The sequence below is a fragment of the Fundulus heteroclitus genome, chromosome 15 (genome assembly GCF_011125445.2).
Source record: "Fundulus heteroclitus isolate FHET01 chromosome 15, MU-UCD_Fhet_4.1, whole genome shotgun sequence".
NCBI lineage: Eukaryota > Metazoa > Chordata > Actinopteri > Cyprinodontiformes > Fundulidae > Fundulus > Fundulus heteroclitus.
The window spans coordinates 21,305,651-21,322,199 of NC_046375.1; the positions used below are offsets into that span (position 1 = coordinate 21,305,651).

The window sequence follows — 16,549 nt, forward strand, 5'->3', positions numbered from 1 at the left end:
CAGTATTGGTTTGAAATGAGAAAAACTTGACTAAATGATTGTTGATGGAGAGTACCGATTGTTTATAGGGAACGTTACTTCCATCCCAGGTGACAAATTAGAATGATTGAGGTTGATTTTACAGTAAATATCTTACTTATAGCTCCTTTAAAATGTAATAATCCTAATTGCAATTGACAACTTTTACCATTTTCGATTTTAAAACAGACATGGTAAATGCAATCTAGATTCCTAAATAAATAGTGAAATAGCTCTTTGACCACTGGTAAAGAATCTAGGTACTTATAGCGGTTGGACCTTTCACAATACAAGGAGTGCCCACTCCCCATCCACTAGTCATGCAAATAAGCAAGAAACAAGTTGTTTGTGACACAGCTGCCCCTGCTGCCCCTGCTGCCCCCTGACACATTGGCATCCTGGGTGAAGAACCATATCATCTACATCCAAAACCCCATAAAAGTCTTATAAAACACAAATCTAAATTAAAATCAAGCTAATGTACTAGAAAATTACACAAAATCAAAAACGATGTATTTGTTTATTATAAATTCAAGCAAGCAAAAACAAAAATATATGAAATAAAATATTACCAAAGACTGAACAGAAAAGAACAAACAAAAAAAATAGGAGACACTTCTTAGGTCTAATATCCAGCGCAGAGGAAAGATGTACCCCAAAATTATTCTAGTGTTTTTTTTTTCCTTTCTTTAAGAAATTTTTGGTGTGTAGACAGAATAAGAATAATGACACCATAGAACTGAACCAAAGGTTGTGTTGTCTCAAGGGGGAAAAGTGACAGAATAATTTAATCTTTGGTTTCACACAGCTTTTGCCACACATTTGTGAAAAACAAGTCACAATTACGTCTCCTGAGAACGTAGCAGGAGCTGTGATTTTAGTTTAGACTGAGCAGAACAAGCACAAGTTGTGATGTTCAACCACAGCATACATTTTTCTAATGGAGTTTCAGCTTCCTGTACGGTCAAACCAAAGCTTTTATTTGAAGAGATCACAGCGCCCCCATGTGTAGATTGCCAGCAATGGTCAAATGATATTCTCTGTAACAACTGATTGCGTGTTAGAGTATAATGCACCCAAAATAAACTTTGCAAGTCATTTTGATTAGCAACATCACTCGAAACGTAAATGACAAGATAAAAGATTGTTATAAGCACGATCAAATGAAAAATACATACATTTGTCGTTCTACATGAGCATATTCTGGCTTAGACAAGACTGTAAACCTAGAAAGCGATGCAGTTTTACCACAAGGACCACTGTGACTTGCGTTGTAAAGCTTTAAAACTGCTTAGTTTTTGTATTTCCTGTGTCTGACGGTGCAGATCACGCCACTCTTTGGCCTCAGCGTGCCGGTGTCCTGGATGTCAAAGGTCTGATCCGGGACGAGGGTGAAATCGAACCTCTGGAGCAGCTTCGCCATCACCACTTTAGCCTCCATCTGAAAACGAAGCAGGTTTTTTTTTTTTTTTTTTTTCAAAATCAGCCTGTGAGTTTGTATTTGTACTGGGACCATATGCTGATTCATTGTTTGACCCACCTGAGCAAAGTTCAGACCCAGGCATGACCGTGGACCGAGGGCAAAGGGATAGTAGCAGTAATAAGGCCTTGTAAAACAAGATAAGAGAAAATGTTTCTTTCTTCTGGCACACAGCAATGAAAACTGGGCATTATGGGTTGATTGTTGTTTTACTTACTTTGGAGCATCTGGATCAAATCTGTCTGGATCAAATTTCATAGGCTCCTTGAAGAATTTCTCCATTCTCCCAGTGGTATAGCTGCTAAACTGAGTATCAGAGCAACGTGTCACGCGTAACAACGGACATACCTTGCTATTCTGGATCATTTATAGTTGAAACCAGATATTTGTGCAACATATTGATTTGCATATTAACGAAGTCCACTTAACAGCAAAGCACTCACCATACAGCTGACCCCCCCAGGTATGTGGACACCATCGATCATCATGTCCTCCTCTATGTCCCGGGATGTTCCTGGAGCAGTCGGGTAGATCCTCAGAGTCTCTTTCAGCACCTGTGCCAGAATGACAAAAATAAACAAATTAACAAGGTTTGCTGAGGCCGAAATTAGAAATAAGCTTGTATAAATACGCAGAATGACAGCAAATCGAGGAGCAGCCACTGAAAATGACCTGCGAGAGATAGATCAGCTTCCCAAGGTCATCGTTGCTTATTTCTTGTTTCATCCCAATGACATCGTCCACTTCTTTCTTTGCCCTGTGAAGTACGAGCAATCAGTAACTGAACTGCAAGGAACGGCGAAACACAATGTTTAGTCCTTACTTCTCCAGGATTTCAGGATGTCTTCCAAGTTCCATGATGCAAAACGCTAGTTGATTGGCTGTAGTTTCCTGACCTGGAAAGGTGCAGTTTAAGCCAAGCTGAATCAACACATCACATTAAAACGATCCAAAACTTATATGAAATGGTTAAAACCAAAAAATTTGGGTGTAAAAAAAATAAATAAATGTAAAAATGCAAATAAATGTGGTGGATAAGATAGCAATTTGTAGTCCACCAGTAGTAAAATTCTGGGCTAATGTTGATGTTAAACACAGACATCCATCCAGTACATTAAAAGGTAATAGAAAAGTTCATTTATTTCAGCAACTCACCACACTAAGTGATACACATTATATACAGACTGTCTTCTTTTTTTTAATTATGAAGTTTTTTTATTACAAAAATGTAAAGATTAGCATATCAAATCCGACTGATAAAAAACGAAACAATAATTGTTTTTCATGCGTGTTGTTTTTTGTGTGGTCATGAAAAAGGTGTCCAAAAGGTACCTAATCTACTATAGAATCTAGGGATTCAAATTAAATTATAAACACTAAAATCTGATGGAACCTATTGCAAAATTAAACTTAAAATAAAAATGATTTGTGTTACCAATCCCCTCCTTTTTTTCCCCACATTTCTGTTAAGCCCACCCTTTTGCGGCCTTTACTGTAATCTTTAACTTTAACTGACTTTTTGGGTTCAAAACCTTCGCCTGTATGCCGGGTCAAACCCATAACCCAACCATGTATTGCAGAGGTGTCAAACTAATTTGTATATGGGGCCATTGTGGCATCATGAAAAAGGGCCGCTTGCATGTGTAGAGACGATACTTTTCATTTCATAATTTCATTCCAGTTCACACAGTAGTATAAAAAATGCACAGTAACATAAAAGTAGCACTCTTAGGCCCAGTTTATACAGTTTATCTGCAAAAAAAGTTGATATTGGGGTGAGTTACACTTACAGGAGGCACAGTTTTAGCCACTTTATACACTATAAAAGGATATATGCCTTTTTTTGGCTCTCGAGGGCCGGATGATTTACCTTGAAGGGCCAGATTTGGCCCGGGGGCCTTAAGTTTGACACCTGTGATGTATTGTTATTAACCTAGGGGTGCATCAGTCTATATTTAACCCAAGTTTATATTTTACCCAGCAGTTTTAAGAGCGGAGAAAGCACCATGGCAAGGGACGAAAAAAGGAAAGAAAAACACTCACCAGCAATGAAAAATGTTACAAAATTGTCCAACATGAACTCCTCGTCTTCTTCAGTCATGATTTCCTCTGCAGTAAGGGAAAAAATGGACGGGTTAACAAATGTTACCTAAAAGGATGTGCTTTAAAGAGCAGGGACTTAATATTTTATATTTAAAAAAACAAAGAATGGGGGGTGGGGGTGTTCACATCATGACAACCTGTGGCAGCAGTCTTGATGATCTGCGTGAGAATGTCCTTTGGAACGTCCTCTCCGTTTTGCATGGCAACCTTCCTCTTCTGGATCAGCTGAGCTCCGGTTGTGCGCAGCAAGCGACAAGCTTCCCTCACTTCATTAACGAACTTTCTGTTCCTGGGATAGTACTGGAAACGGCAAACTCACGCTGTCACACACATTTCAATTCGAATAAAGCTGCATTAGTACCTCAAACGTGGCGTCTCTGACGTAGTGCACCATCCCTCTTAGACACGTCTCGATGGCCTTGGGGAAAGGTGAAGTATATTTCAAGAGGTCTAACTCCATGCCAAACGCAACCTAAGGTTTGAGTAGGAAAAAATAAGGCAATTGTTTTTTCATTAAGCCAGGAGGTTGGGGTTTAAAATGGGATTTTATTCCACATTTTCTACATTCTTTTTTTTTTTCACAGAAAGTGTTTACCTTAGCGATGACATCAAGTGTGACGCAGTTAACAAGCTGAAGCATGTTGGCCTCCATGTTCCTATCCGACAACTCTGAGAGCCGATCCATCAGTTTCTCTGCTCTTTCGTTGAAGGTCCCCATTAGGCCTCTTAAATACCTGAAAGAAAAGACAGTTCCGCACTAGAACGAAGCCTTGCAAAATTATTCGTATGGCTTGTTGTTGTTTTTTTCACAGCTCAGCTGTTAACGACAGATTTCAGCGTATTTTATCGAGATAGAATGTATCAGGCCAACACATAGTACTGCACACTTGCACAACATGGTGCTAAACAAACCGGGGCACAGACAGTTTTAATCAGAGAAGCAGCCATGAGGCCCACAGTGACTCTGGATGAGCTGCAGTCCATGAATACTCATAAAATATTTTCAAATAGTCATTTCCTTTTGTGGATTTTAAGGCAGTTGCGGCTTCCAGAGGTGTATTTTCATGTTCAAACAGTTGACCAATTACATTTCAGCCATCATCGGTCACCAGGGTCAAAAGCGTCTGCCTGAAGGCCTTCGCAATCAGCTCTGCTGGCTCTGTAGCATAAAGTAAATTTCAATCAAACTGCTGCTCCAACCAAACATATTTTTCTTTCCTTGTGTGTGTGTGTTCTTTTACTTGCAGCTAAGCGAGAGCATTTTTTGCTAATTTTACTAGTAAAGTGAGGACGTTGATGTAAAGTGTGGACCTTTTTTTTGTTCTTCACTTTTTTCTGGGCTAGGTTTAGTACCTTCCTAGTAGCCTCCCTGGTAAGGTCTATTCCGGGGTTCTGGAAAGGAGGGTCTGTCGCATAGTCGAATCTCGGATTCAGGAAGAGCAGTGTGGTTTTTGTCCTGGCCGTGAAACACTGGATCAGCTCTACACCCTCAGCAGGATCCTGGAGGGGGCATGGGAGTTTGCCCAACCAGTCTACATGTGCTTTGTGAATCTGGAGAAGGCATTTGACCATGTCCCTCGGGGGGTCCTGTGGGGGTTCTCCAGGAGTATGGAGTACCGGACCCTTTAATAAGGGCTGTCAGGTCTCTGTACGACCGGTGTCAGAGTCTGGTCCGCATTGCCGGCAGTAAGTCGGACTCGTTTCCAGTGAGAGTTGGACTCCGCCAAGGTTGCCCTTTTTCACCGATTCTGTTCATAACTTTAATGGACAGAATTTCTAGGCGCAGCCAAGGTGTTGAGGGGATCCGTTTTGGTGGCCTTAGGATTGCGTCTCTGCTATTTGCGGATGACGTGGACCTATTGGCTTCATCAGGGCATGATCTACAGCTCTCACTGGAGCGGTTCGCAGCCGAGTGCGAAACGGCTGGGATGAGGATCAGTGCCTCCAAATCTGAGATCGTGGTCTTGTGCCGGAAAAGGGTAGAGTGCCTTCTCCGGGTTGGGGAGGATGTGCTGCCCCTAGTGGAGGAGTTCTGCTGTGAAGCGGGCGCTGTACCGATCCGTTGTGGTGAAGAGAGAGCTGAGCCAAAAGGCAAAGCTCTCGATTTACCGGTCGATCTACGTTCCTACCCTCATCTATGGTCACGAGCTTTGGGTCGTGACCGAAAGAACGAGATCCCTGATACAAGCGACCGAAATGAGTTTTCTCCGTAGTGTGTCTGGGCTCTCCCTTAGAGATAGGGTGAGGAGCTCAGTCATCCGGGGAGGACTCAGAGTAGAGCCGCTGCTCCTCCACATAGCGAGGAGCCAGTTGAGGTGGCTCAGGCATCTGGTAAGGATGCCTCCTGGACGCCTCCCTGGTGAGGTGTTCCTGGCACGTCCCACCAGGAGGAGACCCAGGGGAAGACCCAGGACACGCTGGAGGGACTATGTCTCCCAGCTGGCCTGGGAACGCCTTGGGATTCCCCCGGAGGAGCTGGCCCAAGTGGCTGGGGAGAGGGACATCTGGGCCTCCGTATTGAAGCTGCTACACCCGCGACCCGACCCCGGATAAGGGGAAGACAACAGACGGTCGGACGGAGGTTTAGTACTAAGGTGTCAATTAGGCTTAGGTTAGGGTTGGTTTAGGTATAAAGGTTTAGGGTAAGGGTTAGGCCATAGAAAGGCTTGAAAATGAATGGAAGTCTATGGAAGTCAATGCATGGTCCTCACCTTGTATTTTAAACAAGGATACATGCATGCGCCTAACAGCTGCTGGAAGGAAGAATCTGCGAGGATGCTCCTTAGCGCACTGAGGATGCAACAGTCTATGACTCTCCAGCTCTACAATAGCTTCATGCATGGGGTGGGAGACATTGATCACAACGGTGATCTTAACTCACAGTACTTCTGTCTCCCACCACTCATCATGACAGCTCCAGCCTGTCCCTCAGAAGTCCCGTCTGGATGGTATTAAAAGCACTGGAGAAACCAAAGTAGATGATCTTCACAGTGCTTCCAAACTTCCTGCTCAATGCTGAACCATCTATCATGCTCAAACACAGTCACGGTCCTCTCTTCGGGATGTATGAGTAAAAATGGATACGAATGTCACCAAATGTGCACCCTTGGACTGCAAACGGGAAAAGGTGCGTGTGGAAGGCTACACCGATGTAGCATTCTGAAAGGGACATGTAATTGGCATGTAGTGTTGGCATGCGGGGCATATGCTCACGTGTCTGTCATCAGGTGATCAGACGCCCCGCTAACAACGGGAAGGATGGAGCTGCCTCCGTCAGAGCAAACCTCTGGAGCAGTGACCTGCAACCTTTACAGTCTAAAGAGCCATTTTCCCTACAGTCCACTTGAATTAGACTCATTCAGAGCCGCAAATGTTGCCTGGCCTTTTGAAAAAAGACAAGTTATAATTTTTGATAAAGTTCTACTGTAGGAAATATGTTGTCATCGTTAAAGAAATGCCCTTTTATGTCTATTTTGAGATTTAAAAAAAGAGGATGGATGGGATATTATTTGCGGATAATGATGTATAAAAGAAATAATAGTTTCCAACAAAATGAAAAAATATCCATCCATCCATTTTCCAAACCGCCTAATCCCTCAGGGGGTCGCGGGGTTGCTGGTGCCTATCTCCAGGATTCACTGGGCAAGAGGCAGGGGTACACCCTGGACAGGTCTGAAAAAATATTGATTTAAAATTAAATATTACTGGCGCTTTTAGCATCATTCTGTTGTAAAAATTAAAAGCAATTATTCCAAGAAAAAAACAGCTAAAACCTACATTTTTAATCGTTATTACATTCAAATACCATAATAAAAATATAATTTGTAGTCAAAGTTATTAAGAGCCACTGTGGAAGGTCCAAAGAGCCACTTGTGGCTCCAGAGCCACAGGTTGAAGACCCCTGCTCTGGAGGAATGTGCTCCGGCTTTATGGACCTTATTGACCTTGTTCTGCACATCAACCTGACACCCCAATCCACACTGTGAAACATGGTGGTGGCAGCATCATGCTGTGAGGAGGCTTTTCTTCAGCAGAGACAGGGAAGATGGTCAGAGTTAATGGAAAGACAGATGGAGCTAAAAACTGAGCCACCCTGGAAGAAAAGGTTGTTAGAGGCAGTGAAAGACCTGAGACTGGAGTGGAGGTTTACCGTCCAGGGAGAAGTGATCTAGATATAATAACCGTGTTCGTGTGTTAGAATGGCCCGGTCAAAGTCCAGACCTACTACCACAAGGGCTAATATTAGGCTTTCTATTGCAAACAATCATTCAAACATCATTCAATGAGCAGAGACTGAAGGACTCACAAGCTGCTGAAGGCAGGGTCCATGATCCGGCGCTGCTTGTACCACATCTCATGATCCCGAGCTGTTATCAGGCCGTTGCCAAAAAGCCTGAAAAAGCCTGAGGATTAGCGTCACCGTAATGCTTTCAAATTTTGGTTCACAAGCTCAGTGAATTAACTGCACCAAGAGGAGGTTCCTCATGTTACAAAAACGTAAGAACAATCTGAAGACGCTACCTTTGACCAAAGAGATTAAAGAGTCTCTTGTAGACCAATTTATCCTTAGTGTACTTTGGGGACATGAGGATTTCCTGAAACAGGAATCAATGAAATACCAAATAAACAAAGATTTACACACTTGGGGTTTCATATTTGTCAGGGCCTTGCCTTGCAGACACGCCTCCATTACGCCTGCACTACGACGCTGTTTCTCTTGCAACATCCAGCTCATATTTACCTTTGTTGCCTCTGGACAGGTGACACATATAGTAACGTAATGCAGAAAATTCAGCCTGTAAACGTGTCCGTAGGTCTCAGACCTGCAGATGACATGCTAATGGTTAATTTTGAAGACGGGGGCATTTGGTGAAGCTCACGTTGGGTTTGTTGTGTAAACTTGCCATTCCAGGAATTTGTCATGCACTATTCCATCTTTTTTCATAATCTTCAGCATTGTTGGTGAATGGCCAAGGAAGAAGCTGTGTGGAGAAGGAAACGACAAACAGTGTCAGATCCAGTGTTCACAGAGAACAGTAGCAAACACAGCCCGGCTTGGCTTACCTGTCCCTCGGTGGCCCTGGTATGTGGTCATATTTCGCGTGAACGTGCCAAAGGTACAAGCAGTAACCCAGAAAGGCGACGAAGAGGAGACAGGAGAGCAGCAACAGGGCTTTTCCGAGCAAACCCAGAAGAAGGTGAAAAACAGCCATTTCAGTGAGCTCAGTCCAGGAAAGCTGAGAGATCGTTCAAAGAGAGTACAGCTATCAAATCCAGGTCCCTCCCCCTGAACTCTGAAACAGAAATAATCCAATCAAAGTTCATGCTGCGTTCGAGGTGGGTAAGGTAGTGCTGTAGAGAGCAAGTAAATACAGCAATCAAATTATATGATCTGCTCTCTTTACTTGGCTTCTTAGATCTTAATTTATTGAGGAGGGGCAATATTTGGGAATTTTCCATAGTCTGGTTCTAAAAGTACACAAGCACAGACGGCTGCTTCTTAGATTTCTATAATCTTCTGAGGGAGTGGTTCTCAACCCTTCCCTAACAAGTACAATCACAGCAAATGCTAACTTATCCAAGTGGAACCATACTGACGGAGTCTTTAAAAAGGTGCGACAACAGGACCTGGGCTATTTCGGTTTGTTGGAAGAAAAGAAAAAAGGAGAAAGAAACTTTCTTCTGGTAACGCTGAATCATGGTGCAAAAGAGATCAAATCTAATCATGCTCTCGGGTTTTACTCTGCGGTGGAAATTTCAAGTTGGAAAAGTTAACAGAAAGGTCCAATAAAATAGAAATAGTTCAAGAGTTGGTGTTTCACCAACCCCACCCTCAGAATCCAACATGGCTGTCTTACGTTTCTGGTAGCTGCAGTAAAACAGTTCATTTGCACTTTTAGGGATTTTTCTTTCTATTGATATTTTAAACACATATGGTTCCCTTCAGGGAACGTGTTGCCAGGGTGTTTGAAAGTGCAAAATGAAGGGAAATGCATTGTTACTAACCAGCACTGCTAACGATATTTACCCCAGTCTGACTGACTTTCAAACCGAACTGGAGCGCAGTTACTGTTAGTCCAGTTCGCTTTCATCCCCAGATCTATGTTCTGACTTTAGAGGTAAATACAGCATACAGCACTTTTTTCTGATTCACCTTTTTTCATTTAAGTACAAGGATTACTCTAATTTTTCTTTTCTTCCCTGCACCCATCTTAGATCTGTTTTTGATGAAGCAAAGGGACAGAGTGAGCAGGGTGGCTAAACAAACCATTTGGATGTTGGTGTTTCATAATTATCACATTTAAACCACCTAATATTCAAATACTTGTAGAAAAATGTTGTCTGAGTATCGGTGAATGTACAAGTAGCTCGAGTATCACAGAACTATAGGACTAAAGTTTAAATTCATCCTATACTTTCTTTCAATAAGCATAAAGAGAAAGTTGCCCTCCATTGTTGGGACAAAGTTAATATGACACTGATGCTGGCATCACATACACAGTAGTTAGTGACCCCAATAGAAGGTTAAGATAATAAAAGGTGTTAGCGACCTAAAGGTGCTTTTGGAAGCAGCTAGAAGTGTCAAACGGGAGCAACAGTCTTCGTCTTCCACTCATCGTTTAACCTATTGTGCAAATTGTGAAATATTCAAAGTGTGCAAAAATAAGGCCATTTGTTAAAGTCTGCAACCGTACGTGCCGAGACAAAGGTCAACATTACTGGAGTTTCAACTCAGTTCAATCGGTGTGCTTTTTTTTCCTCAGAAACAAGGCCAAATAATTCCTTGATAATCTAGAAAATATGGTCAGCTCTGTTTCAAACAGGTCTTTTCTTCTTCCACATTAAAAAGCTCAGGATTCTGTTTTTTCTCCCTTTTTCTCTTACAATGAGTAGAGGTTTGGTACTTTTTTAAATTTAATTTAAACAGTGTTTTTCTTGCAACATTCTCGCTCACTAAGTTTGTTACAGAACTAAAATGCAAAAAATAATCTATACTTTTATTTGGGTTCCCAACACTTTTTAATTTTGTCAGGTATATTTATATCCTGCTACATTTTGTTAAGAGTAATGATTATGTTTTCATTTAAAAACATTTAGCTGCCGCACTCCTGGATAATTATTTATTGTGTATTTATGGTATATTTATTGCTATAATTTTCACCAGTGTCTTTATAAATGTACTTTTTATGTAGTTTAAAATGTGCTTCTGCTACTGATATCATATGCTTTTCTATGTTAAAGTCAAATAAAAGCTTACTCCATTCTGTTAAGAAAATCACAGCGCCCCCGTGTGTGCACTCTCGGCAATAATCAAAACACAGCAGACAACATGTCAGTCAGGTTCAGACTTATAACAGCTCAGTTTTATTGACATACACTGATGACATTTGGTATTTACATACTACTGTTAGAGGCACAAAAGGTTCAGGGATATGGAGAAATAATTCAAAAAGGCAAAATTATTATAGGATTTGATGAAAACAATCATAGCAAATCAGTTTTACAACACAACCAACTGGGGCAGGAAATCAAACCTAACAACGGTCAGGAGCGTTTGCGTTTTGTCTTCGGACGGAAAGCTTTAGCACTGCTTAGCTTTAGTACTTCCTGTGTCTGACGGTGCAGATCACTCCCCCCTTCGGTCTCAGCGTGCCGGTGTCCTGGATGTCGAAGCTCTGGCCCGGGACGAGGCGGAAATCGAACCTCTGGAGCAGCTTCGCCATCACCACTTTAGCCTCCATCTGAAAACGCACCAAAAAAAAAACAAACGTTTGCTGCGGTATTGCACAGTGCCATTACACGTTTTCACATTTTCCCATGTTACAACCACAAATTACAGTCTCTTTAATTGCCATTTAATGTGATTCTAGCTACCTAAACTGAGAAGCCAGGCAGGGCAAGAATCCATCCAGAGAATAACTCTGGAGGAGCTGCAGGTTTCTGCAGCTCAGGAAGGAAAAATCTGGTCACAGGACAGCTGTCAGCCGTGCACGCTACAAATCTGACCCCCATGGTTTAGAGGCCAGAAGAAAAGCATTGTGGGAATGAAGAATGCTCGTGATTCCCGACAAGCAAGGTGACACAGAAAGGGTGTGGAGAGATGAGACACATTGATTTGTTTTTTAAAACATTTATTTGGCTCACTAAAAGATTAATTTATCTTTTAATCTACCCACTAAATCCAACTAAACAACATTGAAATTTGTAGATGCAACATGACAAAAGAGAAAAAGGTTCAACGAGTATTTTGCAAGTCACTGTGTGTTGTTGTTTTGTTTTTTTTTTCTTTTGGTCCCACCCACCTGAGCAAAGTTTTGCCCCAGGCATGACCGTGGACCGAGGGCAAAGGGATAGTAGCAGTAGTAGGGCCTTGTGAAACAGAAAAGAGAAAACACTTCCTTCTTCTTCTTGCTCTCTATCAGATTGTGCAAACTCAGGCAAAAATAAAATCCTGGCACTATGTCAGGACTGTCTTTTACTTACTTGGGAGCATCCGGGTGAAATCTGTCTGGATCAAACTTCAGAGGCTCCTCGAAGAACTTTTCCATTCTCCCGGTCGCGAAGGAGCTAAACTGCATTACAGTGGCACATTTTGATGGGAGTAAACGGTTTGCCACAAGTGGCGGGTAAACACGAATGCTCTGAAGTGTCTGACGTCCTAGAAAGTCGGACAGTTAATAGCAGTTCCAAAGCTACGGGCTTATTCTGAGGCAGAGGCTCACCAGACAGGTAAATCCTCCAGGCAGGTGGATGCCGTCGATCGTCATGTCCTCCTCTATGTCCCGAGAGGTGCCTGGAGCAGTCGGGTAGATTCTCAGCGTCTCTTTCAGCACCTGTGGGACGGCATCAATGTGGAGTTCACATATTGGATTAACTGCTTAAACAGGACTCCAAATGATTGAATTAAACCAGTCAGACATTGCCAGACGTTCAAACAACAAATGCATTAAGAAACGCACAGCTAAAGTCGGTCCGTACAGAATTAAACACTGATCAAGGTCTATTTTTCTCACTCTGCTGAGTTCTCCTACTGTTCTCCAGTTCGCATTGCTTGTTGTTATTTCATCTTTTACCTTTTTGTTCTCTGTAATTTTTTTGCTTCATAGTAGGTACACCTGGTCTGGTGTTCTGTTAGCTGTGACATCATCCAGGGAAGACAGATGATCCGCTATTACCATATAACATAGAAAGGATTCCTGGGTCAATGTGTGCTTCTGTGCTTTTTGTGTCTCTGCTCTGTCTTCTCTAAGCCCCATTGGGTCGAGGCAGATAAACGTTCACACTGAGCCTGGTTCTGCTGGAGGTTTTCCTCCCTGTTAAAGGAGAGTTTTCCTCTCCACTGTCGCTTCATGCTTGCTCAGTATGAGGGATTGCTGCAAAGCCATTGACAATGCAGACGACTGTCCCTGTGGCTCTACGCTCTTTCAGGAGGAGTGAATGCTGCTTGTTAAGACTTGATGCAATCTACCGGGTTTCTTTAGGAAACCTTTTGACCAATCTGTATGATTTGATTGAATTTGACTTTTGAAAGTCCCTTGAGATGACATGTGTCATGAATTGCCGCTGTATAAATAAAATGGAATTGAATTGAATTGACCTACCTGGGAGAGGTAAATTAGCTTCCCGAGGTCATCAAAGCTTATTTCCTGTTTCATCCCAATGACATCATCCACCTCTTTTGTCACTCTGGAAAACATTACATGAAAGGCGTGGTTCACCCAACAAATTACAAATCATCGTGGTCTGGCCATTTATTTGTCCTCACTTAGCCAGAATTTCGGGGTGCCTCGCAAGTTCCATGATGCAAAACGCCAGCTGATTGGCTGTTGTTTCCTGACCTAAAGGGATGTGACACCAAGTCAAAAAGGGGGGGGAAAGCTAGTTAAATATCTAGTTAAATGTAGATTTTAAGAATATATGGAAGCAGTAAAAAACAAAACAATAAAGAGGGAAAAGGCTACAAATGATGCTACACTGCCCCGAAATGGATGGGTCAAGAAACTTACCTGCGATGAAGAATGTTACAAAGTTGTCCAACATAAACTCTTCCTCCTCTTCAGCCATGTTTTCCTCTGTATTAATGCGAACAAGAGTCATATCAGTGGAAAAATACATGTTGGTACTCGTCATTAAGGAAAAAGAAGCTTTTATCCACTAGATAAAAGCTTCTTTTTCTGATTTGTGAAGAGCGTTAAATGAAATCCTTCATAACATAGGTGCTTAATGCAGCAACAGAAAGAAAAAAACCTGCAAGAAGTACTGAAGGTGGATGAGCTGAAGTTTATGGAGTCTACTATCCAAAGCTTTATATAAGCTTTATAAAGTTTTATAAATGAGACCCCAGGCTAAAATAAAGCAGAGGACAGGGCGAGATAGAGGCAGACACCGACCGCAAAAGCGGTGCAACCCAAAGTCTGATAATAAGGAAATTTGGATGAAAATCATACACAATTCCTAAGTGTTCAAAATCCCACCCGTTATCAAGAACGTCCTCCCTAGAGCATCCTTACCTGTGGCAGCAGTTCTAATGATCTGCGTGAGGATGTCCTTTGGCACGTCTTCTCCGTCCTGCATGGCGCGCCGTCTCTCATGGATCCACTTAGCTCCAGTCGTGCGCAGCAGGCGACAGGCTTCCCGCACCTCGCCGATGAACGCCCAGTTCTTCGGATTGAACTGGAACGGGGCAGAGTTCGTTTCGTAGCTGACGTCAGGCAGGTTTTGCTTTGCGCGCAACGTTTGTTTGTTGAAAACGCGTAAAAAAGAGTTACCCGAAACAAAGAGTCTCTGATTTGATGCACCATCCCTTTTAGGCAGGCCTCGATGGCTTTGGGGAAAGGCGAGTTGTTGGAGAGGAGATCTAAATCCACTCCAAACGCAACCTGGAAATGTTTAAAGGTCACATACATTTAAGACCGGCAAATCTATCATCAGAAATTTTTTTTTTTACGTTAAAGGAGATATCATACACCTTAGCGATGATGTCGAGCGTGACACAGTTGACGAGTTGAAGCATGTTGGCCTCTGTGTTATCGTCAGCTAACTCTGAAAGCTTATCCATCAGTTTCTCTGCTCTCTCGTTGAAGGTCCCCATCAGGCCCCTCAAATATCTGACGGAGAAAAAGAAAGCCTGTCGGACTTCTTGGGACTGGACGGTGCTGCACGTGGGAACTGGAGAGACGTGGCGTTCACACAGAGCTGGACAAGGAAGAGGGACAGAGTGACTTACAAGCTGCTGAAAGCGGGGTCCATGATCCGCCGCTGTTTGTACCACAGCTCATGATCTCTTGCAGTGACCAGGCCCGTGCCTAAAAACCTGGGAAGGAGTCAGGCGAGAGAAAATGTTACAGAAAAAAATCATTCAAGAATGTAAAAAAAAGAAAGTATTCTTATCACTTGAACTTTTCATATTTTTCATTACATCACAGCCACAAGCTTGCAAAGGTTTTATATGATATGGAAGAGAGAGGTCAGGTCAGATGAGACCAAAATTGGACTTTTTGTCCTCCAATGCTGTGAGCTGGAAAACTGAGATGAACATCCTGGTGGTGGCAGAGTTGTGCTCCAGGGAGGCTTTGGGTGAAGACTGGGGTGGAGGTTCACATTCCAGTAGAACAGTAACTCTAAACATCTTACCGTACAATGGAACGCTTTAGATCATGTGTTAGGACGGCCTAGTCAAAGTATAGACGTAAAACTATAACGCAGAATCTGTAGCAAGACCTGAAAACCGATGTGAACGTTTCTCTTCACAAGTACTACTTTGTGGTGGTATATGACATAAACACCCACCGAAGTTTGCGGTTGGAACCTGATAAAACGTGGAAAAAGTCAAGTGGTGTGAGTAATACTTTGTTACAAGACATCGTACAGCAACATGTCCCACAAAAAACAGATCAATCCAACAACAAAAAAATAAATAAATACCGGTTATAATAAAATAAAAATAAGTAAAATCGGTCTATAACTATTTTATTTTTGGGTGTATATGAATCAAGTGATAATGACATCTTTACTACCTTTGACCGAACAGGTTAAACAGTCCCTTGTAGAGGAATTTATCCTTGGGGTATTTAGGGGACATCAAGATTTCCTGAAAACAGAAAGATATATGCACCAAACAGTCGGAAATATGCTTTTCAATCCAAACACGGTCAAAGATCAAAGTTTAGACACAACCGTGGTTACCTTAGTTGCCTCTGGACAGGTCACCCCCAGGATAATGTAATGCAGGATGTTTATTCTGTAAACAGGCCCATAAGTCTCGGCCCTGTAAATGACAAGAATAATGTAAGTTTGAACAGAAAGAGATACATCTCTGGACATAAAACTATAAGGACGGGGCTAACTAGCACTAGTGTCTGCCATTTAAATCTTACATCAGAATATTGAGACAGCTGAGGCAGCAGAAATAAAACGTAGGCGCGATAGTTTCAAATTATTTATTGTTATCCAACACAAATCATCGCAGATACGTTTTGGGCGCTCACCACTCCAGAAATTTGTTGTGCACAATCCCGTCATTTTTCATGATCCTCACAAAGGTTGGTGAGTGTCCCAAGAAGAAACTGTGGCGGAGGGAAAAAAAAACAACGAGGTGGGGTTAGTGTACGGCCATTTGTGCCAGAGTTCAGCGGACTTGGCTTACCTGTCTCTCGGCGGCCCTGGTATGTGGTCATATTTCATATGGATGTACTTGATATAACAACAGTACCCGAGAAATGCAAAAACAAGAAAAAAGCACGCCCATGTAAGAACGTTAGCGCCCACGCTAAAAAGGAGAGCGAGCAGTGCCATTACGGTACATTCAGCGTCGATCTTTAGGACGGATTGCAAACCAGCCTACAGCGGGGCGATCCAGGCGACAGTTCCTGGATAGTTTTCACACAGTAATTACGCAAGACGTCGTCTGTTGTCGTAGTTGTTTAAGAATGTACGTGTTACTCGCAA

The 16,549-nt window shown here is 42.5% G+C and overlaps 2 protein-coding genes across 2 annotated transcripts; both read right to left on the bottom strand.

Moving 5' to 3' along the window:
• Nucleotides 1-767: 767 nt before the first annotated feature.
• Nucleotides 768-9,757, bottom strand: LOC105930632 (cholesterol 24-hydroxylase). Its single transcript, XM_012868926.3, has 15 exons — nucleotides 8,666-9,757; nucleotides 8,506-8,583; nucleotides 8,343-8,424; nucleotides 8,123-8,196; nucleotides 7,908-7,994; nucleotides 4,197-4,335; nucleotides 3,963-4,073; nucleotides 3,739-3,901; nucleotides 3,542-3,607; nucleotides 2,322-2,394; nucleotides 2,171-2,255; nucleotides 1,942-2,052; nucleotides 1,716-1,804; nucleotides 1,559-1,625; nucleotides 768-1,459 (listed from the first exon to the last, which is right to left on the bottom strand). Exons 1-15 carry the CDS (start codon nucleotides 8,812-8,814, stop codon nucleotides 1,310-1,312), a joined length of 1,524 nt encoding a protein of 507 aa, XP_012724380.2. The 5' UTR covers nucleotides 8,815-9,757; the 3' UTR covers nucleotides 768-1,309.
• A 1,181-nt stretch (nucleotides 9,758-10,938) lies between these two features.
• Nucleotides 10,939-16,477, bottom strand: LOC105930637 (cholesterol 24-hydroxylase). The gene is made up of 15 exons (XM_012868936.3): nucleotides 16,248-16,477; nucleotides 16,090-16,167; nucleotides 15,788-15,869; nucleotides 15,619-15,692; nucleotides 14,829-14,915; nucleotides 14,571-14,709; nucleotides 14,371-14,481; nucleotides 14,113-14,275; nucleotides 13,609-13,674; nucleotides 13,368-13,440; nucleotides 13,204-13,288; nucleotides 12,325-12,435; nucleotides 12,086-12,174; nucleotides 11,905-11,971; nucleotides 10,939-11,343 (listed from the first exon to the last, which is right to left on the bottom strand). Exons 1-15 carry the CDS (start codon nucleotides 16,394-16,396, stop codon nucleotides 11,200-11,202), a joined length of 1,518 nt encoding a protein of 505 aa, XP_012724390.2. The 5' UTR covers nucleotides 16,397-16,477; the 3' UTR covers nucleotides 10,939-11,199.
• Nucleotides 16,478-16,549: the final 72 nt, after the last annotated feature.

Excerpts from the sequence above, each read along its gene's own strand:
- LOC105930632 (XM_012868926.3), bottom strand. The coding sequence starts at position 8,814 with ATGGCTGTTTTTCACCTTCTTCTGGGTTTGCTCGGAAAAGCCCTGTTG. Across the intron at positions 4,336-7,907 it reads GACCCTGCCTTCAGCAGCTT|GTATTTAAGAGGCCTAATGG; the intron begins GTGAGTCCTTCA and ends CTTTTCTTTCAG. Across the intron at positions 1,460-1,558 it reads TGGGTCTGAACTTTGCTCAG|ATGGAGGCTAAAGTGGTGAT; the intron begins GTGGGTCAAACA and ends CTTCGTTTTCAG.
- LOC105930637 (XM_012868936.3), bottom strand. The coding sequence starts at position 16,396 with ATGGCACTGCTCGCTCTCCTTTTTAGCGTGGGCGCTAACGTTCTTACA. Across the intron at positions 14,482-14,570 it reads CGCTCGACATCATCGCTAAG|GTTGCGTTTGGAGTGGATTT; the intron begins GTGTATGATATC and ends AAACATTTCCAG. Across the intron at positions 13,675-14,112 it reads CATTAGAACTGCTGCCACAG|AGGAAAACATGGCTGAAGAG; the intron begins GTAAGGATGCTC and ends GCATTAATACAG.